The sequence below is a fragment of the Helicoverpa zea genome, chromosome 23, assembly GCF_022581195.2.
Source record: "Helicoverpa zea isolate HzStark_Cry1AcR chromosome 23, ilHelZeax1.1, whole genome shotgun sequence".
Taxonomy (NCBI): Eukaryota; Metazoa; Arthropoda; class Insecta; order Lepidoptera; family Noctuidae; genus Helicoverpa; species Helicoverpa zea.
Window position 1 is genome coordinate 2,052,045 of NC_061474.1, and position 23,411 is coordinate 2,075,455.

The following is a 23,411-nucleotide window of genomic DNA, read 5'->3' on the forward strand; positions in this document are numbered from 1 at the left end:
TTATGTTTGTTCATCATGCATATCTCCGTTTTTAGTTCTTATTCATCGCATTGTTCCAATTCCGCATTTTTGCAACAAACAACAATAATTGAAAGTCGAAAAAACTGCCTAAAATGCCAAAAAAGAACGAATCTTTTTGAAAACATTCCACAATTTAAAATTAAAATAATTTCCTATATTTATCACAAACTCACCATCTACTTTACTTCCCAGGTCACCATAAAATGAAGCAATAGCCACAATGGATTCTCCCGTTTCATCACAAGACGACAGAGACATCGAAGTGAACGTGGTCTCCGGCGCCAGCAGCCCAGACATCACCTCTTCTCCTTCCCGTAAGGACCAGAAGAGTCCCTTCTATGACTTAAAGAAGGATAAAGAAGAAAAGGCGACGGGCAGTGCTCCGTATACCAGTTTTTCTATCAGCTCGATTTTGAACCGTGCGGAGCCGAGAAGAGAGTCAAATGTACTTGAAGCGGCGTTAGCTGCTAATCATTTTGGGAGTGCAAATGATGCTATGTTGTCTAGGTAAGTGATTTTTAAAACTATATATTTACATAAATAAAAAAATGTACCTACTCTTTCTTCACTCAGAAGCTCCTTACAGTCGTAATGGTTTCAATATTTCTATTCAATTTACCCTAGTATATATTACATATTCTTATATAACGCTCACTTTATTAATCAAAACGCATTAAAATGCCTCTAAATACACTTTCAAACAACATCTTGATCCTAATTTTCGATTCTCATCCCGCCATCTTACAAACCATAGATACTCAAGGTACCACAGAGCCACAAACAATATACCAGTAAATATAGGAGTGTTTAAACTAGCTAACGTATTCAAGGCGAGTAACTGGCCACTTGTCTGGCCTGTATAATGCTAGGATCGATCGGCGGTCGACCGACGCGGTTGTGGCAGACGTAATCTCAGATAGCTTGCGGGTTTGCACGGGATAGTTACTCGACTGGTACGTCTGCTGGCATGGGGAGTGGATGGGCGACTAGAGGAGATATGTCTTAAGTTGTTAGTTATGAAAAAGTTTGGGTATAAGATGTGTGGTGATTTTGGGTAAAAACAATTGATTAATATTGATACAGAAGAATCACAGACAGTGATGTCCATAAGGAATTTATAAAGTCGTTCATTTTAGGCTAGTTTTTTTATTTAGATCAAGTACTAAAGTTATTTTTCTTTGAGCACATACAAATACGAAAAGATTGCTATCTATGCGCATGAATGAAGTAATAAGTAACTCTTATAAAGTTATAAACTTAACTGGGTCTGTAATATAAATAATTAAAGTGCATTTTTATAATTAGGTACGTTGACTTTATTCTGTCATAAATGCTTACACACCTGTCACTATTAAACTAGTTACGCTAGTAAATAATTTGCTACTTTTATATATTATGAAATACCTTTATTACATCATAATTGTATGCAAAAAATAATTAATTAAAATACAATTCTAATATTTCAATGCAGTATATAAAACTAATTTCCCATCAGCAGCTTTTGTTTTTAATTGCAACCTTTTAATACTGGTTTACATTTACGACAAAATTTTGTTCAATATAAAAATAATATGAATTTTAACGTATTTAATTTTATAACCTTCTTAATCGTTCATAAAAATACACATAACAACATAAAATTACAAAAAAACTTACTCTATAAATTTCGATATTCTTATTCCAGTTCACTTGCCAGCTACATAAGTGAGTAGCTCGCCCGTCTAAACGCAGCACCGTCCGCATAAGATCGGTTTAAACCTAGTTGGGATAAGTCCAGTAAGTTCAACGTTATATCCCAGTCTATTAGCTTTGGGCTTCAGCTAACGAGTTTTAAATCGGTTGTAAACTATAAAGGGTTTTAGATAAACTTTCCGAACGGATAATAATTGCCGCGAAATTGTTGAAGTATTCTGTAAATATTTTCGTTTATTATTTAGGGTTATTATGACCGTTCAAACGAAAACAAAAACCCATACAGGGTTTGATTTGCAAAGGTAAATAAAATATGTATGTTTATTTAAGCTACAGTCTACAATATAGTCCTTCGTTTGTTTAAATGGCACTTAGGGACAATATCAAAAGTACCTAATAGATATAGCAAGGTTTTAAAGTACTTCTTTGCCAATTTTTTTTTTCACTATTTAAGACAGTCAGTCTCGCATTTCTTTGATAAAATGCATGCATATGCATATTAAAATACAGTTTAGCTCCATTACAAGAAGAAACTAAAATCTGATCTAAACCCGAGGGTTTTATAGCATTTCTCGTTGTTATAAAGTATTTATTTATTTGTTAAATCAAAACGGAAAGCTATCAATATAGTTTTGATCGATCGAATCAGTTTCCATTTTGTGGAGCACTTAAATAAAATGGAACAATAGCAAAATGAATATTTTAGAGTAAAAACAATTACAATTTTAGCAATAGTGAAATGTGAAAACTGTTAGGCAAATATTTTAGGATATACTGCATTGATCTTTTCGATTCAAGTACCTATGTTATATATAGGTATGTACATAGGTTTTCATTATTACAACTACATTGAAAACAACATAATTGAAACGATTTTTGAAAAATATTTTTTTTTTGAAAACCACGTCACTTATAGTATACACACAGAGGCTATAATTTACCTCGATATGGATAATATTTCTATCCCGAAGAAACCGCGGAAAACAACCATTAAGTTGTAAATGTATTATTTCATTATTTCAAAATAAACAATAATTATCAATATAAAATTACGTCAGACAAGCCCACACAGGATAAAAAAGAGTTATCAAAAAGGCGTCAAACCTCTTTACATCACACACACAAAAAAAAACACAATCTGTGAAAACTACGGCTCAAGACCCGAGCCGTCATTACGGCTTCTAAACAAACACGGCATAAAACAGAATCCTTACATCCCCGTAATTCGGGCCGACATCCCCATGTAATCAGCTGTCTTATAGAACATCCCTTTTATCTAGGACACCCCTTAAACCCTTCGGAGGGAACAAATTACAACTTGGATGGACGACAAGACAGTTTTCATGGCGCGAAGAATGTAATCAGATTGTTTGTGGTTAGATTTGATGTTTTTTGATTAGCTATGGTTTTGAAATGATGGATTGTTCATTGTTTTAATTTCTAAGACTCTACTATAAATTAATAAGCTTGTTAGCAGCCCTTGAATCGGTTCGCTCGTTTTAGAAATTACTTCTTGAAAGTTAGGGTGTCCGAATTTTGAGTAAATAGAATGTATGTATGCCGTATCGATTGAGTAAGAGAGAATCGTTTTAACAATAAAGCAGTTTCTTGCAGTTTTATACGCGTTCTATGGATATAACTTACTATCCTTGAATAAACTATTGCCTATGTCACTTGGAGGTAGTATGTAATCCTTGTGTAGGAACAATGTATTAGTTTTTCAAAATCGTTCCCTGGTTTAGAAACATTTGGAATAAATATAAATAAATATTTAAATAATAATTATATAGAAAACATACACAATGCATATCCAACGTAAGCAAGTCTAGTAAAAGATTGATGACAAAAACAAAGTATCACAAACAAGCTGAAAATACCTCCACGGTATCTTACACCCCAAAATAAAAAAAAGTAATTCCGTCATTTACAAGGAGGCGCCGTAAAAACCAACATCTGTAAGACTAAACATTTATTCGCGCCTTTTCTTCCCCATCTTAATTTAGGACGACATTTTGTATCTGTGTAAGCGATCTGTCATTGTTCCCGCCAAGCGCCATCTTGGAACATTTTCCATGCTAATCTGTGTTTATCCTTGTTTTGACAGCGGACTAATTAATGTAAAAAATACGTCGTGAATTCAGATTAGCAGGAATTAGGGTGATTTTTTTTTGTTGTTTTAAAAGCATTTTGTTGCTAATTAAGTAAATGGTTTTGATGTTAATTGGTGTTTTTGGTGAAGGACGCCGTTGAATATTTATACGTTCTATTTTTAATTGAGATTTGTTTGTGGTTTTCCTAGTTTTTGTGTCACTTGTAAGCGCGGGTTTGTGTTAGCTGTCAGTTAGACTGTTCTATTTTTGTATTCTGTACTTAAAACTGTTGGTAATTTTATTATTATGATATTTACATTTTTAAGCAGAACTGGAAGATTTTTCACATTACCTAAATAAAATAGAGAGTTTGTAAAATAAAACTTACCATCAATTTCTCAATACACAGACAAAAACAGTCAAGTTTTCGTGAAATCCTTACAAAATTCAGATGTCGGTACGAAATGCGTTCCCTCGTAAACGGGGGACGGGACTTGATCCCGTATTATGTGTCGCCGGAGTTATTTACGATGTTCCCGGGATCCCGCGGGATAGTCAGGTTAAACCTATATCTATTGATTTTTATATTCCCTCCCTGAAGCTGAAAGAAAGTTATGTTTGATGAAATTTGGGAATTTTCGCTATTGGTTGCTTGAGAGGTCGATAGCTATATACTGTGGCACATTTTTTGGTTTCTTATATGAAAAACAATTTTCGCCTAAAAGCCTTCATTACTGTAATGATGTAATCTATGTATTTAAGAGATTTTTGACTTTTGTTGTAAATATTGTAATGTAAGAGCTAAATGCTGCGTAAAAACTTTCTGAAACTGAGTAAAATACATTTACTGGACTGTAATTGCTACCTCAGTAATATCCCCAAAAAAACATTAAAACCTCACTATTTTCTTACCGACGCTAATCACATCCAAAATATAGCCCACCTCCTTACTAAACATAAGTTTACTTTTAAACCACGGCAGTCCCCTTCACAGTTAATAGCTTAAAGAGCAGACATCTTGAGTCCCCGCCGATATGGCCACTTCTCGCGTTAAATGTAAATAATTTAATGCGCTGCTGTGTGGTGTAAGGTATGAGCGGTAGCGGGAGCGAGCGCGGTTTGTGACACTTGAGAATTTGAGCTTCACACTCTTTTTATTTAAAGTTGGCTGTTTTAATTCGCGTTTCGAGAGAACTGCTTCTCGCACCCAGATAAAAAGCAATGGTTTTAATGAAAATAGCATCAGTTGTTTTAAAGCTAGACAAACGGACTCAGTTACATTCATAGTACTAATTATGGAAGGATAGGACTTTACAAGTTCTTTGAAACGTTTGAAAGTTCCAAAGTAAAAAAAAGAGTCATCAAGAAACAAAAAATAATTATTTCTATGATCGATAAAGCATGAATTTAAGTCATGCTTGCCTGGATAGACGAATGTACGAGTTCAAGACTTAGGTAGTGACCTGTGCGTTAAAAGTTGCACATATTATGGTCCAGTCATCATTAACATAGGACTCTTAAGACATAACCTTATATTATCAAAACTTCATTATAATAAACCTCGCCACATGCCATACCTTGTACCACACAATCTTCTCAGTCTATGTACAATCTCAAGTTAGGGGAGGCGAGCTTACCTATTTATTGGTTTAGCCGATTTCACATTAGGGTGTTTTGATTTTTACAAAGGAATGCGGCTTATGTAAGGAGGTATGAAGGGTGCTACTTTCTTTGATGAATATAAAAAGTTCAAAATCTTTTTTGATGTTGTGAATAGGAATTTTGGTTGCCCGTTTTGTGTCTGATGCATTTTTGGGTAATATTTTTATTAAATGGTTCAGTTTTTATAAATGTACATTGGAAAGTGCGTGTGGAATATGCACCCGACGTAAAATCTGTCTTTCATACTAATATTATGATCGCGTACCTTTGTTTGTATGAAGTTTTGTTCTCTTTCACTTATAAACTACCAAACGGATTTTGATGAAACTTGTCATGCTTATTTATCAGAATATGATTTTATACGGGAATGGGAAGTATAGAAGTAAAAGGAAGTAGTTCCCTGGAGAAATGGGAGAAATTGCTATCTTCCGCCAGATTGACATCTATTTACCATATCTCAGGTTTCATTCTTCATCTTTAGAAAGATTTTCTAAATCGGCCCCACCATTCACTTATTTCGCAACACAAAACATACACACACACAGATATTGTACATTAAGTAATTAGTGAATAAAAACAAATGACTGAGTAAAGTGGATCATGTCAATTTATAATGCGATCCAATGATGTTTAATGATGGTATAAATAATAATTAATTTGTGGCCAATCTGAGCATAATGAGTTCGCGTTTATTTATAACAGTGCCGCGGAAACATTTTAACAGTTCGTGAAATAAGTGGCGTTCAGTAATCATCGTTGGCAGTGTTTATCATTTAATACGATTTTCGGTTTGATCGTTTTATGCAGGTACCTACAGTTAGGACAATTTATTTTAAAACAAAAACGGTTTTCGAAAAACACGGAAAGGCAAATAATAACAAAAATATGGAGAAATCTGAAATAAAATATTTGAATTTGAAAAATAAGTATTTTTCCTTCATCGCTCTAGAAGTCAGACTCACAAGATTTTTGTCGTAGTTTATATTACGAATACAAAATGTATGAAGAATTAAGTATTTTTTATTTCTACTTGAAAAATAAAAATGACTAAAGACCAATTGATTTCATGCCATTTCCCAGACATGGTTTGGATAATAATATATGTTAGATATTTGTACTAAGTATATGTACGTCAGACTAATATTATAATAGTACTGTTAAGCATAGTTAAGATCTAATGCGTTTACTAGGAATAACAATATTCTGCTCAGTAGTCTTAGAGTTAGAACGATATAGAACGATAGATAACGAAATGTTTAATGAAGTATGTGTAAATAGCGTTTAGATTTTCTCGGGAAATTGAGCGTTTGTGGAGTTTTTTTTTTATGTGGGGCCTATTTTTTATAATCAATGCAATGGAAGTAGTATAAGTTCGATCGACTGAACTTTTAAACAGGTGAATCCAATATTCAAAGTCAAAGTCAAATCATTTACATATTTAATTTAGGCCTTTACATGCACTTATGAACGCCAAAAATATAACTAAGTTTGATTCTAGTCGCCCATTCCAAAAGTAGTTCTATTAATTATATTATTTTTCATCTAAAAATAATGTATTCAGTATGGATGAATAAAACACCTTTCTACCTGAAAAATAGCCTATAAATAATTTTCTTAAACAAAGGAAAGGTGAGTGGGATGATGACAGATTTATAAATAGTCTTTTGTCTATAATCTCAATGCTGTATAATCGTAAATAAGTTAATGAATGTTATTAATTAACTGGAACTGTCCTGTAACGTTAGGATTCGCTATTATCTTTTAAATACTGTAACTGTAAAAATATTCATACCTAATTGAGAAAATAGCATTTACATTTTTGAAGATGAAAATTCCGTTGACTCATTTTCTTTTGTGAAACATTTGTAACTTGCCAAATTGGTACCACATTTGTGTAATTCTATACAAACTGCATTATAACTAAGATTTCAAGACTACATTATCGATGTACCAGTACCTCATGCGAGCTATTTGCGTCCACAACATTACTCGAGAACACAAAGCGCATTGTCCCGAAGCAGCGGCCAGAGTGGCCTCGCTTACACCCCACACTATCATCTTAAAACTTAAATTGAAAAGAACACAATGCTTTTAAAAGCATACCCTACAACAATAGCCCCCCGTCTCCAGAACGGACAACAGATACAGCTAAACACTTTAAACTATAAAAAGATAGCACAAACGCTATTATTAGTAACAAGTGAAAAGTGTCAGTCGACGTGCGACGGCAAAAAGAAGAAGTGTTCGCGGCGCATCGATTTTTATACCCCGGCGGGAGGCGGGGTTAGTGAGTGGGCCAATGATGGCGCGGTGTGCCGACCAATCAGACGGCGGCGTGGCGCTCCGTTTCAGAGCGTCGTTTTATCGTGTAATGGAATTTGCGCGAAGCACGCCGCTTGGATTACGCTCGAGCCGAATTGGTAATGCGCGGTGACGGGGTTTTTTTAGATTTTCTCTCTCCTTATAGAGGTATATTGATTTTTCGTGAGTTTATTTTCAGGTTATTGGTTTTGTTAGTTCGTATTGGGTTTGGGTTTACTTTGTTTTGTGTTTACTGTTTTATCTTGCTATAAAACTTAGCCCGACTTTGGGCCTAATGTAAAGTCAATTACAACACCTCACTTCAGAATTTAGAAACACATAGTGTGACAAACTGAATTCAACACCCAATAAACATATATCACAATTCCGAGGTGTTACGTCAAAATGCGTCCATCATATCCCTCTGTGAGCACACATTAGACCAACCACTATTCAGGCACAAGTGACAACACTGAAAATCTCCAACAATAGCCGACTTTTAAAATAAGCGCTATACGAGCATTTTTACAATCCGCCATTATACTACACTCGGCACTCCCAACAATAAAATATAGTCGATAAAAGACTCGCAATCGTTATTGTTATTCGGAATATCGATAAAAAATAAACTTGCAGCCAAATGGGAAAATATGTGATCGATTTTAGTGCTGTGGTACAAATATTCGATTTATTTGAATAAAATACCGATATTGTTATTGTTATGTTTTCGTTCGTTCCGATAATACGGGGGCGTTTTATTAATTAATTATGTTCGTAGCTGCGTGGGCATTTGCTACGAGCTACGCGCCTACGAAGCGTAGCGCGTAACCTACGCAGCGTAGCACACTGTTAATAATTTCGACAATTTGACTTTGTTTCTAATTGTAGAAAACTGTGGCTAATAAGCCAATTGCTATTTTTTTTGTAACAATGATATTTTGGTATGTCTTGAAAAAGCATTATTTTGAATCAATTCCTTTTACTGCTGATATTCTTCCTTATACGTCAAAGTTAAATCTACGGATTTTATTGAATACCTAAAGACTACTGGTTTCACTGATGTGTTAGTTAATTATCTAATAGATAAAACCTACTATCATCATCCTCCTGTCCTTAATCTTGTAAACTTATAATTCTCACATACCACTACAAATACTAACGTCACTTTTATTTCACCCTTCCACAAAAACCCCAATAAAATAATCCCCCCCCCCCTAATTACCGATAACCTCAACTTATCGACAGCCCCCCATCACTAGCACATTCCCAAGAGCGTAGTGCTGCAATCCTCTTTAGCAACAATCGATATTTATACTCGCTCCGATCGCTCGGTAAGCGAGAAAGCTTGTTCGACAAAGGAACTCTGCTCTAAAATCTAACATTTAGTCACAGTTTCTCTTTCATAGTGATTTATTGGCACTCTCTCTTTGTATATTGGTTAGTTTTTCTTTCAAGTTTGTTTTTTATTGGAGAAAATCGGAGGAAGAATGGGAGTTTTGAAATGTTGGCGGTGGTATTGGTTACCAGGCTTGGGCTTTGCCTAACAATAGTACCTATATTGTACTTAGGCGATTATCACACTGCCCCGCATGATGCAGCGTAGTGCGTGGATGCGTTTTTTTCCGTTGTATGGAAATATCTCCGTTTGTATGGAAAACACGCATAGTCCAACACACTGAAAATGCATCCACGCGCGTTCATGCGGATCACGCACATACATGCGGAGAAACACGCACCCCCGCGCGTAGGTGCGGGGCGAGACGCAAGGTATGGCACACTGAATCCCGCAATGCCGCGCGTGATTTTGAATGGGCGTGACGTGTATATTTGAAAATGGAACTCGCTGTGCGTGAATTTACAAAACGCACCTACGCGCGTGAGTGCGTGAAAAACCCGCACGATGATGCAGATCTGCACTCCCGCAGGAACGCGCGTAGGTGCGTGGACACGCAAGATGCAGCGTGATGCGGGGCAGTGTGAAGATCACCTTAGAAAAGGAAAGTTTGATCGCTCGACCATGTGTGTGTTTATATCACTGAAGGGTCTTTTAACGGGTGTATCTGTTATGGACCATGTGATTAATTCGGGCATTATAAATAATGCCCGAGCATTATGAATAATGTCTAGCTTTATCGGGCCAAGTGATTAATAACTATCTTAATTTCATTATTTATCACATTGCACGGGCATTATTATATTGCTACATGACAGTTGGGCAATTTGATAATAAAGCAAAAAATTGAAGTTAGTGACGAAAACGTATCCCACGTAACGGTTGCCCGGGTAACTGGGTTGAGGAGGTCAGATAGGCAGTCGCTCCTTGTAAAGCACTGGTACTCAGCTACATCCGGTTAGACTGGAAGCCGACCCCAACATAGTTTGGGAAAAAGGCTCGGAGGATGATGTGACGAAAACGTATCGCTGCAAAACCGACTCCACGTAGTCTTGTCTGTCCTACCCCTAGAGTGCAATTCAAAACCGCGTAAGTGTGGAGGGGCGAGGCGGCCTGCGAGCTGAGGCGCAGGTAGTTTTAACGCTCGCCGACGCGGCTGAGGCTGGCCGGCCGAGCCGGCCAGCAAGCTGAAGCTGCGGCGGTGAGCGTGAAAACCATCTGCGACGATAAGCTCGCATGGGACCGCCGGAGCCCCGCAGTACCGGAGCCGTGACAGAAGCCATGCTTGCTGCATGTTGCTTGCTTACATTTTAAACGTACTGAGTTAAAAAATTAGAAGCTAAATAAATAAATTTTATGATGTCATTTAATAGTATTTTAGAAGTTTACTGTTAGAATGCATGCTACAAATTTAGATGCTAAAAAATAACCATCATGCGGAGTTGTATTTAGAGTGGTTTACTTAGATATAACGAGAGAGGATAACGAGTGGCTGAGATAGTATTATTTAGATGCTCGTTAATTGTGGCTGACTTAGTAATTAAGAAGGCAACATACATTATTCGAGGCGAATAATTATATTAAAAAGGAGCCTGTTTAATAAGCACCCTTTAAATATGACTTTCCTTAACTTTTAAATGCAAAAACTAGTGGATTTTTAAGGCAGAAGTCCTTCATAATTAATCCAAATCATGAGGCTGATTATTTAAGTGGTTTAATATTTATATGTTACAGCCTTTTTATCGTCCCACTGCTGGGCACAGGCCTCCTCTCACACGGAGAAGGATTGAGCATTAAATTAAATGGCAATAACAATAAAAAATTGAATATAAATATGTTATTACTTTGCTTGTATTACTTTGCCCAAAAGGTCACGGGCAATATGTATAGTGCCCGGTCAATTTAATTATTTGAATAATTATTATCAAATTGCACTCTCATATTGGGCATTTTTCATAATGACCGGGCATTATGTATACTGCTCAATTTATCACTTGGTCCATAACATCTATACATATAATAAATCTGTAGAAAAGTAATTTTTGTACATTGAAGAAATTGACAAAAAAAATAGCCAGCATGTTAAAGGATAACTAACAGAACCCATTTCCATCATTTTTGTCATTTTTGTCTGTTTGTCTGTTTGTCTGTTTGTCTGTTTGTCTGTTTATCTGTTTGTTTGTTCGGGATTCACGTAAAATCTACGAATTCAATGCAGACAATGCTTATATACAAAAATTCTACGTAACTTGGGGTATTACTTAGTTTTTGTTTCATCGAAATCGATTGACTCTATCAAAAGATATGATTAATTTTGTGAATTCAAGATGTAAAATATTACGACACGCAATCTGTTTGTCAAAACTGTACATTTGAATGTTGTACTTATATTAGTTGATCGGCCTATTATTAACCTTTACACAGAAAATCACACCTTCATAAGTAACTTCGGAAGAAAAAAAAATATGAAAATTTTGTTTAGCCAAGGTTAAAGTAGCTCCATCTGTGGTAATCTGTGTTAAATAAAATACATCAAATTTGTCAAAGGAGCGAGGTGGTAAATGACAATAAATTACCATACATTCTTTATAGAGGATTATTATTTCAACAGAGTTGTGTATTTTCCGTAATTCGCAATTTTTTGTGTAATTTTTCGATAGACATTTCAATAGTGTTTGTCAGTTTGCCGTGCCACATCAAAATTCAACTATAATTATTACCTTGATGAAAAGAAAATTAATAGTTCTCAGCCAAATTTAAAACGGTGCCATCTAAATTATTTTTTGAACATTATGTCAAAAATGATGACTTTAGTGGAACAATTAATTATCATTTAAAGTTACAGATGGAGTTCATATCAGGATTTTTTCATAAACATAGTTTAGCTTATCTTCCACTAATGTGAAAACAAATTACTTTGAGTGAGTAGTATTAAGTAGACCTTAATTATTTTTTCTGATGCAAAATATGTAAACTTAATCCTAGAAGAAAGGAGGATCTGCGTGAGCGTGTGCTAAGCGTGAGGTAGGTAGGTAATGTAGGATTCTGTAGCTTTAAGAACAAGCCCAGATACAAAGTGAGACGCATAAAATGCTTTATGCGTCTGAAAACGCACAAATTGCGCGTCGCATACCAGAGACATGCTTACTTTCAACTTCTGATCGCAAATACACTGGTCACGATTACGAACAGTCTCAGTAAGACCCGAGCCAAGTCTAAAAAAACACCTTTTATATAAAACTACGTTTGATGTCATTCAATCACAAAGACAGAATTGTTTTCTGTTACAAATCCTATCCACCTGTATCCTATCCTAATCCAGCATGCATTGCAGGTGTGCATTGCACAAAAACCAATGGTATCCTATTCGAGAAGTCAAAAGAGTCGACCTGCCAACGTCAGCTTCTGCGCTAAGTAAGTGTTCTTAATAGTACCATCAGAATTACATTCATCGTTGAATGAGGTGAATAAATTTTCAGAAACCACAATAACAGTAGGAGCCAAAGCATATGATCGCTTCATAGAGCTCTGATTGGCCCCAGGTGACCAAGTAGGTCTGATTTGTTCGTTCATCAGATCTTTAAAAGTGTTTCGGTGGATACTTACTGTCGTCCTGTGTGACACAAAATATGGTATATAAACGTCCTCCGCAAGAGCGAAATTTTCCCGGTGTGCGGTAGTGACGCACAGTATACAACACTTCTGTTTCTTTTGATTTGCTGGCTCTACCAAGAAATGACAAATTGCGAGCGTACATTTTGAAAATCTTGGCAAAACTGCAGGTTTCCAGTACGAACACATGAAGTGGACTCACACAGATACGTACATTTTGCCTATTCGTGAACTAGGTAATGCAAACATTTCGGTGGAGTCCCGGCTTAGGCCACCACATTAGGCGTGCGCGATCCTCGGGCGTGTGAGTAGCGCGGGCGCCGCGCGTGCGTCGCGAGCGCGTTGCGTGAGCGTCGCGTTTTGCTGCCCTGCGGCATTTGCAGCGCGCTCGCGTCGCGCACGCGCTGCTCTCCTTGACGTTTAACTGCTAAGGCGTTTAGCGGGCGGCGGGGATAGCGGGCGAAGGGGTAAGAACGCAACTCGAGCGCCGCATGCTCGCCGCGAGCGCGTCGCTTGCATTCTTCACACATGCCGCAGGGCAGCAAAACGCGACGTTTACGCAGCACGCTCGCGATGCCCGCGCTACTCACACGCCCGAGGATCGCGCACGCCTAATGTGGGGTCAGCCTTACCATAGTGAGTAAGTGCACAGAAAATCCCCGTCATACAAGTGTTTCTCCCCAGTAGTGAAACTATCCTACCCTATGCGCCTGCTGATGATGATGACTCATTTTATCATCCATCCAGCTATTCCCCAACTATGTTGGTGTTGCCTTCCAGTCACCGAATCTGTTTGAGTACCAATATTTTGCTTGGAGCGACTACCTATCTACCTATCTTCAATCCAGTCTCACTACACAAGACGATATCCATGGTGAAACTGACAGACTTTCTGGCTTCTGATTAGTCGCAGAAGCTGCAGAAAATGTACAAATGACAGCTTTGTCAGACTCAAAGCATATAGACATAGATTATAACTGTTTCCTGTGAAAATTACTTACGCACCATACGTAATAATTTTCCAAATTGGCTGACTAGATCCAGAGATATTCACAACGTCACAAACTTTACTTATTTTGTTTAGATAAATGGTCACATCCACAACACAACCTTGATCAATGAATCTATGCGACTGCTAAGTGCTAATCCTAATTATACTGTCACGTGAAAGAATGCACCTACGGGATAAGTAGTATTTTGACTATTCTATATTGCCTACGCAGACGAAGTTGCGGGCAACAGCTAGTATCTACTATAAATTACAATATTTTTTATCCACAAATTATTTGTGCAGTATGATTGAGTTAAATATCTTGGAAACTAACTCTGTAAGGTAAGAGAGATGATAATAGAATCATAAATATCTTATTGTCAGCGATCTCAATGCCGTGTGATCGTAAATAATGTCATTAATGTAGGAACTCTGCTCTCAAATCTAACATTTAGTCACAGTTTCTTTTTCATAGTGATTTATTGGCACTCTCTCTTTGTATATTGGTTAGTTTTTCTTTCAAGTGTGTTTTTTATTGGAGAAAATCGGAGGAGGAATGCTGAATAGGAGTTCTGAAATGGTGGAATGAAAAATTTGGCGTCTTTGGTGTAGTTTTATCGGGCTTGGACTTTACTTAACAATGGTACCTATCTCCTTCCAATTTTATTTGGGGCCGGCGCAATATGTCATCTTCTTCCATTTTCCCCTGTCACTCGTCATAATGACACAATGGTACCTATATTGGTGTTTATATTATGAGTACTTAGGCCTAAGTTTACTGATATAATAAACGTTAGTTTTCTTAAAACAACTGTGAATTTATGAGGTCCCGAGAAAATGGGGCTCAGACATCGGATTATGCTGATTTTGCGCATCTACATTTTACTCTCAGGTACTTCACTTTATTTCGTCATTCGTGCATATTGCAGTGGTTAAAATTATGTCAAGCTTTGTATTTGGCTGTTAAAAGGTATAATATTTTGACGTTTCCAAGTATTTTGATGCAATATGCACTCTAATTACACATAGTTGAATTTCGTTACACTTATTGGTACTGATGAATACTTAGTAACATTACCGTTTAGTCAGAATGTTATTTTTTAGCTCTATTTGTTATATAGGAAATAATAATTATATTACCCTTTGATATTTCTTCAGTTTCACCGTAGTCACTAGAAAACTAATACGCACTCCCGAATAGAAACTATTCCGTAAGTTTATTCATATTCCAATCCTCAACTCATCAAATTTCACAAAAATTAAGTTTCACTAAAAAAATAAATGAATAACGTTACCATCACACTTATGAGTAAGGTTTCGTAAATAAATACATACTCATAGGCTCAAGTTCTCCAACCATGTACATAAACGTCCGTCTAACGATGCTAAAACCTCCATTTTAACCTCCTTTTTTTGAAGTCGGCAAAAAATCGACATGATAATTTATAGTAAACAGTTGTTAAGGCTACTGATGTTTATGTTGTCGGTGAACTTGGTCCACTCATTTTGTTAACAAGGTATATAGGTATATGCTTGAGTAAGTTCGTTTAAATCCATGGTGCCATCGAAGGGATATTTTTAGGCGTTGTTAGTAAAGCTTATGACAGTTTTATGGGATTTTAAACGGCTGTGGTGTAGAGATTACGAGAAGTATCGGGTTACGGTAATCTGTCTTTTGTTTTACATATTATGGTTAATGTTTGCCTATCCATGTGAATTTAGGAGTAGGTTTACTGGGTAATATTTTATAATATAACTTACACCGGGCTTCATTACACTAACATCTGTCTAGCCTTTTCCCAACTAAGTTGGGGTCGGCTTCCAGTCTAACTGAATGCAGCTGAGTACTAGTGTTTTACAAGGAGTCTGCCTATCTGATCTCCTCAACCCAGTTACCCGGGCAACCCCATACGTCTTGGTAAAACTGGTTGTCCGACTTTGTAACCTTCACTTGGCTTAATTATAGTTCGGCCATTCAGAGAATGCGTTCCTGACACGTCGCGATTGAACTGACGACGTAACTACATTCATTGATTATTGATATAATAATGTTGTTTTAATGCTCCTCAATTGTTAAAACGGTAAACAACCAGCAAAAATATTTTTATCGTAACTGCAACGCCATTGCAAAGTTACGTCGTCAGTTCAATCGCGACGTGTCAGGAACGCATTCTCTGAATGGCCGAACTATACAACACGTTTTTCTAATTAGGGTATTTTATAGGTCATGAAAATTGCATTATCGGTCATCAGGTCATCGAACAGTAATCATCAGCTATTGTCATTTTCCCACAACAGGCCTGCATTTGCCTGCCCTGTAATCGAACCCGCACACCTGCACTTGAGAGGCAGATGTTCTAATCGCTAGACCACTACGACATTCACACCTTCAAACGTTCCTTATTTCTGTACATTTTAAGACTGTTCTTAGGAAAATATTTAGAACAAATCTCTATTGTTACAGATTGGGTCTGATATCTCAGTGGAGCGCTCTAGCCGGGAGGTACGGGGGTTTGGTTCCAGCGCCTTGGTACTGGCAGAGACCACAAGACCGGACTACACCGCCCAGAGGTTAGTAGACATACTTACTATAGAGTAAAGTAGGGATAGAGGATACTTTTTAGTTCGGTAGAGGATGACACAAAAAGTATTTATTGTCGAAAATAAATGCTGTAGGCCAGAGTTTCAATTATCTTTTGTTTCTCGTCCTGTTGCCAAATCTAGTTTACACAATACTCAGGTTCTATTCTTCTCTGTCAGTCGACTCATTTAGCATCTTTTGCTACTTTGTTAGAATTATCTAAAGTTAGGAAAGTATATCCGGCCAAAATTGCAAAAATTGGCTCGCCTATTGATACATTTTAAGAGTTCATCAGAAAAAAAAACGAATCATTATTAAATTTCCAATTAAATCAATTTCCATTATCTATCAATACACAACAAAATAAAATTAATACAACAGAAATAGTAAGCCAACCTACCAACGCATTCATTTCCCGCGTAATTCTAAACAACAAAGCCATTACTGTCTATTAGCGCCACAGATAATAAATGATGTCAGCAAGCTACCGGCACAGATTAGCGCACTAGTGGGGCGTCCGCACCTAATCGATTCTATTCGATGTATCGAGTTACCGACGTGATTTCGGTGTCAGGTTGTCGGGGATTAGTGATGCGTTTTGACAAACTATTGTTAGTCGAGTCGACTCGAGTGTGTCGGTTATTCGAATGTTTTGTGTGAACGTTGGATTTGAGTGCAAAATGTTAGTGTTTATTCTGAAAATTTTTCGTTATTATGTTATTTTTATCTTTTCGATACAGCTTTTGGTCACGGTGTTAAGCTTGCTAATAGGGTATCAATCATCTTGCAGGTATTCTGTCTATTAAGTCTAATAGTTAATGCTTTCTGCCAGATACAGGCTGTTTATGATTTCCGCCAGATAAAGCTAGATCGCCAGATCAAAAATTATAGTTTTTCGGTCTGATAAGTTGAAACTGGTCATAAAACTTTAAAATCTCTAGATTTGAGGGATGAGGTAACCTTCTTCACAGTAGATAAACTTTATACCTATTTGTTGTATCTATAGCTATTTGTGGCACCTATAGTTATTTGTAGCACCTATTGTAGTTTAACTGTAGGTTTAGCTGAACACGACTCGATCTCAAACAATTGTGTTATCAATCGCTGCAGGCTATCCTGTCTGATAGGCTAGATTCAAGATTGGTGTAGTAATTTGACTAGAATAGTCTATCCCTATGTTAAATATCACTGGTTAGAAGTTACTTAAGCATCTAGCAGTAAAATACAAACAACTGTGTCATTTTTACACTTAGATTGAGATCAAAACGAATGTGCCTAGTAGAAAATTATCATTTTTAACTAACTTCCCTAAAAGGAAGAGGTTCTCAATTCGACCGCGAAATTTTTTCCGATAGATTTACTCTTCTTAATATACAAGCTAGCAATCATTAGGATAACATAATCTGAAAGAACGAATAACAGCATAAAGACTGAAAAAATATACAAGCACCTCATCCAAATCGATTGACATTTACTTAGATTTGACATCACACATATTTAGGAACATTTTGATATCACTCATACCTACATCCCTTCTAACTTAGGTACACCATTATCATACCTAACGCGACTCCATCTGGCATCGCGACTAACATCAAAACCGAGCTGCGTTACCTCTAAACAAGCAATTATCATAACACGCTGCAACCCCAGCACGGTTTTAATTTTCCAAAACCCATCCCAAACAAAAGGCCCGCCATTTCACGCGCTCCAAACCGACCGAACAATGCTTTTCTACCATCACAGCGCAATTACCGACGAAACTACAAACGTATAGCCATCTCTTTCCCACCCACGTAGTTGGTATACGAATCAGTTCGCGCCAACTCCGGTGTCGTTCTTCTGTTAGATGTCGCGCGGTCGTTTTAATTTGCGAATGCGGTTTATACGGAACGCTGTTTTGTTTGATTGCTCGGTTTTTGAGCGCGTTCTTTTTTTGAATTTCGTTTTTTTTTTGTGATTATTTTGGTACAGGTGGGGTGATGACTTCAAAGTTTGAAAACGAACATCGCGTTTTTATAAGATACATAAATAATGCATAAGTAATTATAATTTGAATGCAGACATTTCTTTAACAATGTATGAAATCCATAAAATTAATTAAAACTTGTCAATTAGTAAACGCAAACACAAATGAATGACATAAATAAAATGCGAGTTCAACGTAACAGTTCTTTAGCATAAGTATTGAATAATATCTTCGGTACGCGAACTCGTAAACTGCTTAACTCGTAAGCGGTTGTGTAAACAGCAAGCGAGCACTAACACAGGATTACTCGCATGGCTTCTAAAATCAATGCAAATCACACATTGCGAACAACCAGGGACAAAGACCCCTGGGTATAAGCTATATGCATGAAGGCAGGGGTCAACTTATAGTGGTTGTATAGCCACCACTAAACAAGAGCTTGCGAATCAACGCGTTGTATACAGCGATAGAACTTCGCGATACTGGTTTTATCATTGTTCAAACTTAGAATTTCTATTCTAATTCCAAAATGAACCCTATTCTTAACACTATAAGATGGAAAATCAAACAAAAAACACATTTCTAATTCGTATGAAGTGGTTCACGCCATTTCTAGATGAGAGATTCCTATTTCGAATTTTGAATTACTTTTTTTTGTTGTGACAGTTTTCGGTTATGGTATGTCACATACAGCCTATATGCAACCTTTTTTTGTTTTTCCTTTATACGTAAGCTTAATTACTCCTTTGAAATATACAAGTTAAATATATTATAGTTCGGCCATTCAGAGAATGCGTTCCTGACACGTCGCGATTGAACTGACGACGTAACTACATTCATTGATTATTGATATAATAATGTTGTTTTAATGCTCCTCAATTGTTAAAACGGTAAACAACCAGCAAAAATATTTTTATCGTAACTGCAACGCCATTGCAAAGTTACGTCGTCAGTTCAATCGCGACGTGTCAGGAACGCATTCTCTGAATGGCCGAACTATAGTTGTCTAATGAATAGTTTGGAGTGCGAGTAATGGTTCATTAAAGCCAATTAGGCAGTCGCCCAGTGATTCCGTTCGGTTACAAGCCAGTTAACTAGTACAAACTGTTTATTACGTACTTAGGCGTCGCTTCATTGCGCTAATCGCGTTAGCTAGTGATTTGGATCGCTACTGTTCTAGTGTATTTTAGCAAGAAATTCGATTCTAGGCTATTCGACTAAGTAATCGACTATTGTTTAAATTGCTGTCGTTTTGAATTCTGTTTTTAGTACGCTGAGCATTTTTCTATGGCTTTCTTTTGGGACTTAGACCTATTACATATTTATATAATGCCTAAATAAAATTATGATTATCCCAAAGTAATTCAAATAAGGAAATACTGTCTTATAATATTCGCTATAAATTGACACTTTTATTGGTCATGTCATCATTTTTATAGTCTTGTCACAGTCATCTTCGATGTTCGGTCATATGATATTGGAATTTCCCTACAACCTAATTACGGAGAAAACCGTAAATTATAACGTAAACAACATTTATTGCTTAACCAACACCCTGTAAATTCAATAGAGCTTAAACCGAATCACTGCGGATTAACGAGTAAGGATTCTTTGCGGCCAGAATCGACTACTCGGCTGCGCATAAATAGGGTGGGGACATATCCGATTACTGTTAGTCGATTTAATCCTAATACAAATCGAACAACGCCTTTGATTGGACAATTTGACGGTTGCTGTGTTTGGAATGTTGCTTTTGATAATAATTAACCTTGAGTACCTAATAGATAGTTTTAACTTGGGGTATTGGGTTGCCCGGGTAACTGGGTAGAGGAGGTCAGATAGGCAGTCGCTCCTTGTAAAACACTGGTACTCAGCTGCATCCGGTTAGACTGGAAGCCGATCCCAACACATTTGGGAAAAGGCTCGGGAGATGATGAGTAATAGATAGACAGTTGTGTTCTGTTGTCTTTCCTGTCGGGTTAAGGCAGTTTTGTTGGTAATATAGACCTGTTAATGCTTTAAAGGCTTACTGAACTACTCTACATTGTAATAGATAAGATTATGTTATTGAGAAAGCAAATAGCAGACTGTTACTGATAGATATCAGGATATTAATTATTCTCAATTGTAGTAGTATTTAAGTTTTCTGTAATTGGGCAAGGAACTGTCTCCTGAGATACAGGCTAACCACCTAGTTCAGGGGACAGAGTCTCTGTGTATTGTGTCATATTTTGGAATCAATAAAAAATAAAAGAATCTGTTGATACATTCGTATCACAAATTGCAGCGACCAACTACATAGTCAGACCATTATCGTTTTTACCCCACTAAAAGCTATCTCCTTGTTACAGAAGACTCAACCACCAACGAAGAAGGATCAGCAGGGGGCTCCCCTCGCATCAGGAGCCCCACACGAGCTCCCACCCCTCCCTCCCCGTCCCGCTCCTCACCCCGCTCACCTCGCCTCCACCCCGCACTCTACCCTCAACAGCCAGACCCTCAAGACTCCGACCCTGACGTGGACGAGAGCGATGATTTCGACAAGGACGAAAAACGAGACCCTAACGCGAACTTAGGTAAACGAAAGAAGAAGACCAGAACCGTCTTCTCGAGGTCCCAAGTTTTTCAGCTAGAACAGACCTTCGACATGAAGAGGTATCTCAGCAGTTCAGAGCGAGCTGGTCTCGCTGCGTCACTGCACCTAACGGAGACACAAGTGAAGATCTGGTTCCAAAACCGTCGGAATAAGTGGAAGAGGCAACTAGCTGCAGAGTTAGAAGCTGCCAACATGGCTCATGCAGCTCAGAGGTTGGTTCGCGTGCCGATTCTATACCACGAGTCAAGGCCAACATCGATGCCTCACACGCCAATGCCACTACATCCTCAGTTCAATGATGGTGTTGGAGGGGTGTACTTCCCTGCCCAGGCTCCTCAGCAGCTGCAGCCGCTGCCGGCCTCTCCTGTGACTTCTAGGGCTCCGTTGTCCAGCCTCGTGTAGTGTTCGCTCGAGCCCGCACGCTCGGAAGACGGACATTACTGAATGCTGTCCGTGCGGGGACTGTGTCAATTGTGTCATTGCCAAATCGTTCAAATGTAATGTATTGTATAGGTTGGTTAAGACGTTGGAGCGTGTTTTGGTAGGATTCGGAAGATGTGCTATTTAATTGTTTATGTTTATTTCATGGGTTCTTCTGGTAAATTAAAAAAAGTCTCCATTTAGATAACTTGTAATAATATGAGACACGTTGACCGCAGGTCCACTTTGGTATCGCTTCGCTATTGCTTTTTAATATTAATAACATCAACCAATTTAATTAAGTAAAGAGACAATATTTCTTCCAAACCTGAGAATTGTTCCCAATTTGATTTTCGCAACTCCTCAAATCGATTTAACAACGATTCGATTCCCAATCGCATATCTATCGGACAAGTAATCGACTAACTTGTTGATATAGCTCTAGTGGCCACGCTAAAGGGTTTTATAGCTAATTCTCAATTACTATGAGCTTCTAATCTTATCAGAACACGCCTCCACCATTTATTTACGTGCTAGATAAATCGCAACGACTTAGTACTATTTTCTATATACACTCAAGAAATAGTTCTGCCAAGGGAATATAGACTCTACTTCAATATTTCTTAGGTGAAAAGTTGAGTGTATAGTTTGTCAAGAGAAAGTTCTGCCAAGGGAATATAGACTCTGTTCTAATGCCGCCAAGGTGGAAGATTGAGTGTATAGTTTGTAGTACTGAGGTTCTACCATAGAGTTTAAAATCAGTACAGTGAACTTTACCACGCTTTTATTTGTAACTTATTGTAAGCAATGTCATGATAAATAGGTTTGTTAACATTGATATGTGACAGTTTTTTGAGTAAAGAAGTGTATTTTTTTGACTCTCGTTATAAAATTTATGTGGTTATGAGCGCTTAAATACTGACTGAAAGATTTCATGGTGAGCCTATGTCGTTGAAATACATTGAGGTATAATGTAACTAGATACGCCATGTATTACAAAAATAACCTTACAGCGTAGTTGATTATAAAATCTCACACGCAATTCTATTTTTTTTTACCGATAGCGGTTAAGGTCTAAAATTCTAATTACACAATTTGCTTACACCTATTCCGTATGTGGCTCTTTCGCTTGTATTGTGGGTTATTTTATGTCCCAAATCCATGTCGTATCTAGTACATTCCAACTCAATGTAAATAAAATATAAATAGTAAATTAATTCGAATAAATGTTACGTACAAAGATCAATGTCATTATGTGTTGTATTATAATGTAAATAAGATACATTTTAAATTAAAATATCACTCTCGTATTTATTTATTTGGCGATAAGTTTTGTAAATAATAGCTATTGAAAGAACTGAGTATTCGTTTTTTAAATGTAAGCGTTCGATGTGTAGTTCTTTTTTTAAATTTGTTTTTTTTTGTAAGTGATCGTCTAGTCGCTATGGATTGTTGCGTTCGTAATTTGTAAATTGACAGTTCAATAATAATTATGAAAAACTCTTTACTTTTTGAAGCCAATTTATTTTGAAAAATATTCTACATACTAAAATGGCTTCCTTATCAATTTTTTATTCGAACTGTAACTTAGTAGAATGCTTTAACTTCGCTAGCTAATTTCTGTGACGTTTTGTAATTACTATAAGAATTGGCATATCAACAATAAAAATTACCGCGAAAACCGCGACCATCGACAAGTTTTAACCATTGAGTGAACAAACAAATGCTCAGATTATTGTAAATATTTTAAGCTAAACAAGTTAATGTTTTTAAATTAATTACAATTCTAAAACCTCAGTATTTTAAAATATTTATTCACAGAGAGAAATCGATTATTATGTTTTGTATTATAAACTGTGTTGCCATGTTGCTTCAATGTAATTCTGTAATGTTGCTAGCGTAAATAAATAAATAATAAAAACAATGCTTAATTCTAAAATATTAATGTTATTTACTGATAGTAGTTGAATGATCTTCGTAATTGTAATATTATGATTATGCTGAGGTAAGGCGACGAAATAAAACGAGTATGCAATATTTTTGAGTTTTTTATTTGTACCTTTAACAAATACACGAGTATCAA

General features: G+C 36.8%; 1 protein-coding gene across 1 annotated transcript; it reads left to right on the forward strand.

Moving 5' to 3' along the window:
- The first annotated feature begins 241 nt into the window (after positions 1–241).
- Positions 242–23,365, forward strand: LOC124642114 (homeobox protein HMX3-B). Its single transcript, XM_047180428.1, has 3 exons — positions 242–528; positions 16,227–16,333; positions 20,664–23,365. Exons 1-3 carry the CDS (start codon positions 242–244, stop codon positions 21,308–21,310), a joined length of 1,041 nt encoding a protein of 346 aa, XP_047036384.1. The 3' UTR covers positions 21,311–23,365.
- The last annotated feature ends 46 nt before the right edge of the window (positions 23,366–23,411 follow it).